At 33.8% G+C, this 8,160-nt stretch overlaps 2 protein-coding genes across 2 annotated transcripts in view; one reads left to right on the top strand and one right to left on the bottom strand.

The window, feature by feature from the left end:
* Positions 1–1,199, top strand: part of LOC105178425 (7-deoxyloganetin glucosyltransferase-like) — a gene marked incomplete in the record, with an annotated part of 1,899 nt that extends 700 nt beyond the window's left edge. The window contains 2 exon segments of the mRNA XM_020698939.1: positions 1–84; positions 175–1,199. Of these exon segments, the coding sequence (XP_020554598.1) occupies positions 1–84; positions 175–1,070 (980 nt within the window).
* On the bottom strand, positions 4,445–6,707 carry LOC105178306 (uncharacterized hydrolase YugF). The gene is made up of 4 exons (XM_011101763.2): positions 5,863–6,707; positions 5,214–5,306; positions 5,054–5,121; positions 4,445–4,924 (listed from the first exon to the last, which is right to left on the bottom strand). The coding sequence occupies exons 1-4, from the start codon at positions 6,484–6,486 to the stop codon at positions 4,768–4,770; spliced, it is 942 nt and encodes a 313-aa protein (XP_011100065.1). The 5' UTR covers positions 6,487–6,707; the 3' UTR covers positions 4,445–4,767.

The following is an 8,160-nucleotide window of genomic DNA, read 5'->3' as shown; positions in this document are numbered from 1 at the left end:
AGTTTTGGACAGCCTCGGCTTGTGGGTTCATGGGATATCTTCAGTTTCATGAACTCATAAAGAGAGGCATCGTTCCACTCAAAGGTATTTTTGGGTATTGCAAGTTATGTTCTTTTGTTTGAATTGATATTGGAGCTAGGTACGTATTGAGTCCCTTACTTTATGTGATGTCAGATGAAAATTTCGTGAAAGATGGGTCGTTAGACAAGGAAATAGACTGGATTCCTGGCATGAGAAACGTGCGTCTGAAGGACATGCCGAGCTTTGTCAGAACAACGGACATTGACGACATTATGCTTAATTACTTGGGAGATGAAGCGCAGAACTGCCTGAGGGCTTCGGCTATAATCATCAACACTTTTAGTGATCTCGAACGAGAAGTTCTAAACGTAATCGCACCATTATCTCCACCAATATATGTTGTAGGCCCTCTCACTTTGCTCTCAAAGAGCATATCCAAAGGCCAAGCCAGCCAATTCAGGCCTAGCCTTTGGAGAGAAGACAGATCATGCCTGGAATGGCTGGACAAACAGGAAGAAAACTCCGTAATTGCATGGGGGCTCGCACAAAGCAAGCATCCATTTCTGTGGATCGTTCGACCGGATATTGCAATGGGGGAGTCAGCAGTGCTGCCTCAAGAGTTCTTTGAAGAGACTAAAGATCGGTGTTTGCTTACGAGCTGGTGCCCACAAGAAGAAGTGCTGTCTCACCCATCGGTGGCCTTTTTCTTGAGCCATTGTGGATGGAATTCGACGTTGGAGAGTTTGAGTGCAGGGGTGCCCATACTGTGCTGGCCTTTCTTTGCAGAGCAGCAAACAAACTGCCGATACATCTGCAAGGAGTGGGAGATGGGAGTGGAGGTGGATCATGAGGTGAAGAGAGATGAGATTGCAATGCTTGTGAGGGATGTGATGGAAGGGGAGAAAGGGAAGAAAATGAAGGCTAAGGCCTTGGAGTGGAAGGAGAAAGCAAAGGAAGCAACAAGAATTGGAGGTTCATCATATCATGACTTTGATAGATTTGTACAAGAGACTTTAAAGGATTATGCATTAAGGCCCCATTTACTTTGATTTATAAGATTGTATTTAAAAATTAGTATAGGTTAATACAATGTTTGTTTTGATATATGGCGGGCCGATATAAAATCAAGGCCCTGTACTAATTATTGTTACACTTGAATAACTAATACCGGTTGGGAAGGTGGTATAAAGTAGTCCTAAGGTTGCACCAAGATGTGAATGACCATTATACCCTCAAAATTTGATTGAATAATAATAATATGTTGTCTATTAAATTTTGTAAACAAGGGCTCAAAGGTAATTTTCCTATCAAAAGCATGTGGATACATCAAAGTAAATACTTGATAAAATTTATCATGTTACGATAACACATATAAATAAATACCTGACTAATTATACAAAAAATAATAATATTTATTTAATGAAGAAAATTCCTATTATTCATGTAGAGGGTGTTTGGCTAAATTCATAAGTTCCTCAAAACATCTTATAAGATACTTGACAGCTTAAAGTTTTAAATATTTGTTTGGCTAATATTTCTTTAAAAATCTCAAAATAAAATGTTCTGAATCTTATAAGCTTTGTTTTTTTTAAAAAAAAAAAAAGTTAACTTTCTTAACTTTTTTTATAAGATCTTATAAGCTATATAAAATTAATATGTTGGAGCCTCTCTCACCCCATTTCTCTTTTCTTTTATAAATATAAATTTAATGATTTTTTAAGTTAAATTAAAGTATTAATTACATTTAGACCTCCTCTAAAAATATAAAAGTTATACCTTTTGCTAAAAACAATATTGAAATTACACTTACACCCTCTCTAAAAAATCTCCATTTGCACGCACCTGACCTTCTTCTGTTAGAGTTTGGATAAAAAATACAGATATTAGCAAAAAATATTACATAAAATTTCAAAGCCCCTCATTAGTATTCTCATTAATATTTTTGTACTTATAAAGAGATAAATGTAATATGTATATATGGAGTAAGATCAACATCATTATATTTTTTTCCTTATAAGTACAAAATTATTATATAAAAATATTGAAAAATTAATAATTTTCGTAATCTTTTTGCTAAAGTCGGCATTTTTCATCCAAATTTTAACGAAATGGGAACAGGTGTAAACAATGAATTTTCAAAAGAAGTGTCGGTGTAATTTTAACACGTTTTCTTGGAAAAGTGTGATTTTACATTTTCAGAGAGGTTCAAAGTGTAATTAATCCTAAATTAAACTATAGTTTTAATCTTAATTTTCTATTTGTTTTTTAATCTATAAATTAAGTTGTGCCTGATCTTCCGAATTTTTGACCCTTCACGTTCCTAAGCATATCTGGATAATTCATTTACAAAAAAAAAATTATTATAGTGTTTATATTCACAATTTCATAATTAATTAAAAAAAATGTAAATTATAACTAAACTCAAAACAAGCCTAATCCTTAAGGTTATGAGGGAATTAAAAAAATTATTTAATTGAATATTTAAATGAAATATAATTACGATAGGATAAGAAGTAATACATTAAAGTTTTTATCAAAACATAGTCTTGGCGGAATTTTTAAAAATGATTACTAAAAAAGAAACCAAACGACATAAAGAATTATGTTTGTACTTAAAATATAAATTTAATCTGCTTAATCACAGGATCAAATATACACTAAAAATTCAAGTGATTTGTAGTTTAGACAAAATAAAATAAAATAAAACAAAAAAGAAGCCTTTTTCAGCATAATTTTGCAAGAGCATTTTCCTATTGAGTTTAATATAACTATTTATCGAAACTTTTGGAATAAATTACCAATTAAAAATCTAAATACTTTGGTTAGTAATTGGTCCCAAATAAAACCCATATCACATTTGAACTTTATAAATATTTTAGATGGATTAATTATTCAAAATTATCTTATTTAATTTGATTGGTCAATTTGAGTAAGACAAACTTTAATATGGCTCATTAGGAAAATAATTCATCTAAAGATCCATGATATTCAAGTCTAATAAAAAATAAGCTTTAAGCCAAAACAGAACGCAAATATCAATTATTTGATAATTTAAAATCGCATCTTGTGATTCAGGAAATAATGACTAAATCATAAAGGGTTCAATCAAATCACGTCACCTGATCAAGCAATCGTGGCAAGAATTTCTACCCTACAACTATAAATAAGAAAGTTTTTCGAGTTCTAGACAACAAGTGAAGCCACACGAAAAGACACAAGTGAAAATACAAATAAGAGAGCATCGAATCCATGACGTCCAAGGCAAAAATCAAAGCATTTGTCATTGAGATCAAGACATTTCAACTTTTAATTAACGTTATTAAAACACAAGTCAACCTTGGAGGCCTGATCAAACCTTTGGTTCCATCAAGAGATGATCAAGTTTAACCAGATATTCCAAGTTTTACAGCTTTTACTTAGAAAAAAAATCAAAAAGTCCTCGAATTAACGCTATTCAAAACTTAAGTAGACCTCGAAGGAGATCTAACATCAAGTTCCACCTTTGACATTGTCGAATCAAAAAATTACAAACTCAAGTAGAAATTTTATACCCACAAAGTTATACGATTAAAATTCAATTTAATCCCTGTGTAATATTTTCTTATCTTGTAATTTTTTTGAATTCAAGAATAGCATTAAAACAAGTCAGAGCTCGAATAGTTTGATGTTTTCACACATAGCCTACAGTTTTCTTATTAGTCCAATAGAATCCACAGAAACGTCTTAACAAATCAAACTGATGAAACTCGAATCCAGACGAGATGAAACGGAAGAACGGGGTTTAAAGACTCTAAGGCTGAAAACTGGAGAACTTCATATCAAAGGTGGTATTGCTTATGCATCAAGAGACATGAGAGGACATCCACAATGCACAACAGTTGGAGGTATTCCTCTTTATTCTCATCAAACAGTAAAAGAGGACTCTTGGGCAGCCTCCAACATTAGTCTGTGTTTTCTCTGTACTAAGGTTTCCTGAGCAACTCACAGTTACTGTGTGATACTTGGCTCTACACAAAATAACAGCAAACAAATCTACCAAATGAAGTGGGAAGTTCAACATGTATTACATGCTTAACAACATACATCAACGGCTTCATCCCCTCAACCAAGAATGCTGACCAAAAATAAAATCAATAAACTAGCATCAAAGCTTATATTGGTTTAGATGGTGAGCTATAATGACGAAGATAAACGAACACACAAAACAAAAATAATGAGAAGAAAATAAAGTTCCACCAACGAAGTGAAAAATTATAATAATTGCGTTAACGTTTTATCAATTACGGTCACAAACAACAAAATTAACAGAATATAAGAATACCTGGCGAGAAAAGAACTCAGGATAATTGTAGGCCTTAGTACTTGCGATTCTACGAAGCAATGGTTATTATAAAAGTTAATAGATCATACTAACCGGAGAATGTAAACTCTTCAACCTTCTTTTTTTGGCCCATAACATTTTGCACAAATGGATAACGATGGAGTTTATCACAGGAATACATATACATTAGACCCTTGAACACAACACATGGATTTCAAGGGAAGAACCAAAATATTTCATTTGAAGTGATCCTCAACGAGAAGATACATTCCACTATATATTCTGCCTCTATACTTTGTTTATGTTTCTAATAAATGTATTGAGTTTTCCGAACTGAAAATTGATAGAGCATCTCAGATATACAGCAAATGCAAGCAGGCTTTAAGCTGAAAGTGTGTCAATAGTATGAAATATTGTGCCGACCTTTAATCAACCTTGCAGCCGCTCCCATTAGTCCCAAGCTTAGGAACGGGCACCATAAGGAATGACTTCAAGTAACTATATACTTCCTTAGTCTTCTCCATGTTAATTGCATGCCCTGCTTTCTTTAACACTACAAGCTGTGCATTGTTTTCCAAATGTCTGGAATGGAAGGATACTGAGTTAAAGATGATAAAAATGCCGTTGGCCATCAAGAAGACAATAATGTGTCTCCATAATATTGGCGCCGAATGAACAAGAACAGATGAAACAATATCAGTGAAGATTTACCTTAACAACCTATTAGCCAATTCCAATGGAAAAACCTGGTCATGTTCTCCCCAAATTATTAATGTGGGCTGGAAGGAGAGAAAGCATAATGTCAGCAAGACTTACGAGAAAGGATAGAATTCAGAAAGACAGTTAAAAGAGTCAATATAGTGTAAGAAACCTGAGTAATTTTAGGCAGATCCGAGAGCTTTCTGTCCTTGTGCAATGCGTAAATTAACTCTTTTCTTTCTTGAAAGTTCTCTGAACACATTACCTAGACGCTCATAAACATCCAAGATGGGATCAGCTTCAGAGAAAAGCATACAACTTTACATAAGTTGGTCGAAGTAACAGCCATTCATAATCAGAAGCTAGCATGTCAACAAGAAGTTCATTGAACAAAAAACCGACATGAATCAGCCCATAGCCATGGCATGGAAACTTGTATCACAAAAGATCAACCAACAAGAATACAAGTGACCTAAACCAGTTCATTGATTTAAGCAAGAACAAACAATTGCCACTTTTCCCAATTCACGATCCACATACAAGAGGATCAGCCCATTGACATCTCAATGAAGACTCTTTATGTCAAATTGGTGTTTCATCTATAGTCCAACACAAATGCTCGTGACTGCACATAATCAATATATATATATCCAACATCAAAGAAGGCCTAAATCAACACAATGTGCAATCAATGCCAAGTCCATTAACAATATATCAATACTAACTTCATCTCATTCTATACATCACATTAAATACTTAATCAACAGAACTATTAACCAACATCAAGAAAAGAACTTCATATATGCAAATCAAACACTTACATCAATAAAATCAGACAAAAAGCAAGAAGGCACACTCGTAACCGGTTTATAGAACGAAAGCCTCATCAACTCCCTCAACTTCTCCGGCGTTTGCGCCAGCAAAATCTCAATAGCCTCATCAACAGTCTTCACTTTAAACAACCCTTCCTCCATATCTTTCTCCTCCATGCAAACTCCGGCACATCCAATCACCACCCTCTCCACCGCGTCGGGGAACTGGGCCGCCATGCTATAGGCCACGAAACCTCCGTAGCTGAGCCCCACCACGCGCATCCGCCGCACGCCCATCGCCTCCATCGCCCTCATCACGCACTCGGCCTGGAAATTTTCACTCCTTTCAGGCCTGGTGGTGTATGATTCGCCAAAAAACAGCAAGTCCGGTACATAGACATTGAACTTGGACGAAAGGGGAGAAACAAAGTCGTTCCACTGCCACATTGCGTTGGCTCCGATTCCATGGATGAGGAGCAAAGTGGGCTTGCTGGGCTTGTGGGTTTTTGGGCCCCAGCAGTGGATTACGGTGCCGTCACCGAGGTCTGTGGTGGTGGACTTCAGGCCGGCGGTCGAAAAGGAGCATTTGTAACACCAGTCTCTTGATGCTGTGAAGCTGAAACACTTAGCCATCTGGGCTCTTTTTTCAGATTGAGATTTTTGGTATATCCACAGATTCTTGGCAAAGAGGGAAAGATTCGGCGAAAAATCTGGGATTTGGCAGCTGGATCCTGGGGAAAAAGTGGAAGATCGGAATTACCAAAACAATGAATATTGGTTCAGGAGGAAAGTGAGGAGAGTTGGTCTGTGCTGATGGCCTAATGCAGGCCATTAGTTTCCATTTTCATCACTCGAATAAATAAATTCGTTATCATATTTTTATAGGATAGTAACATTTACAACCCCTAATTTATAATCTGCATAAAACACTTTAATTTTTTTAAGTAATTATAAGAATTATCTCGGACAGTAAAAAAAACATTAGTAGTTTCTGAATGTTTATGTTTTTGGGGTGTATTATACAATTTTCAAAAAGTAAAAGTGATTTGTGTAAATAATATTAATATTTTTGCAAACTTACATAAATTCCACTCCATGAGATTGTAATTATAATTTACATTCACACCTCTTCAACAACACCCTCGATATAAATTACATTGAGGGGTATACTTGTAATTTTTATCACAACACCAATGAAATACTTTTTACGAAATGAGGTGATAAAAAATCAGGTTATTTACACTTAAATCCCCTTTAAAAACATAAAATTATAGTTTTTTCCAAAATACTTTTAAAATTGCACTTACACCCTCTTTAAAAATTCTTCATTTATACCTCAACCCCTTTCGTTAATGTTTGAACAGAAAATGCTAAAGTTAGCAAAAAAGAAATTTACATAAATTTTTTATTTTTCTCCTCATTCAACATTCTAATGCATATTTTTATACTTATGAAAAAATAAATATAATATATATATATATATATATGAAGTAAGATTAACATCACTATATTTTTTTTCTTTATAAGTACAAAATTATTATATGTGAATGTTAAATAAGTATTAAAATTGAAAATTTTATACTAACGTCAATATTTTCTATCTGAATCCTAACAAAAGACGATAAAGTGTAAATAGTGAATGTTTAAAAAAGTTGTAACTTGTAAGTGTAATTTTAAATTTTTTTTTAAGGATTTTAAATATAATTAACCCTATTAAAAATATATTATCTATAGACAGGGGTGCGGCCTATGTCTTAATCTTTGACTATATCCAACGTTTGGCAACAATGGTTAAAATAATCACGTGCAAGATTTTCAACATCATTGTTTGTAATTGGGCATGGTAGTTCAACAAAACAAGAAATCATGGATGGTTAGATAGATGACCACATGTGGAAATTTTAATAACTTATTATAAAAATATTTCTGATATTAAACAAGTCAAAAATTTAATTATGAACATATTACTCGATATACGATATAAGGTATATGTCACATTTAATATGATGTTTTATTACGATATATGTTTATCATGTTTATTGTATTTGATTAAGAAGGGATATCCGACCCAATCAGGTGTGTGTTTGTTTTCGTTTCAACTTGCCATAAGTTCTTCGTGTCTAAATTTTTATTGGACTAATGCTTGATTGTTATAAAATTCGAAAAAATGGAATAAATAATTACACCTACAGGTGCAAACGAATCGAGATCGAGCTCGACGAGTTGAAAAATATAGGCTCGTGCTCACGCACCTTGTCTGGTGCTAGAGCTTGAGCTCAATTAACACTAGTTAGGCTTGAGTTCTCG

The sequence above is a fragment of the Sesamum indicum genome, linkage group LG15, assembly GCF_000512975.1.
Source record: "Sesamum indicum cultivar Zhongzhi No. 13 linkage group LG15, S_indicum_v1.0, whole genome shotgun sequence".
NCBI classification, from domain to species: Eukaryota; Viridiplantae; Streptophyta; class Magnoliopsida; order Lamiales; family Pedaliaceae; genus Sesamum; species Sesamum indicum.
Note: the sequence above shows the minus strand (reverse complement) of the source record. Positions and strands in the feature narration are given on the sequence as shown.

What these genes read in the sequence shown, in the direction of transcription:
- LOC105178306 (XM_011101763.2), bottom strand. Translation starts at nt 6,486, where the DNA reads ATGGCTAAGTGTTTCAGCTTCACAGCATCAAGAGACTGGTGTTACAAA. An exon ending in TTTTGTCTGATTTTATTGAT is followed by an intron (nt 5,307 to 5,862) that starts GTAAGTGTTTGA and finishes ATGAGCGTCTAG; the next exon opens with GTAATGTGTTCAGAGAACTT. An exon ending in TTGGCTAATAGGTTGTTAAG is followed by an intron (nt 4,925 to 5,053) that starts GTAAATCTTCAC and finishes CTTCCATTCCAG; the next exon opens with ACATTTGGAAAACAATGCAC.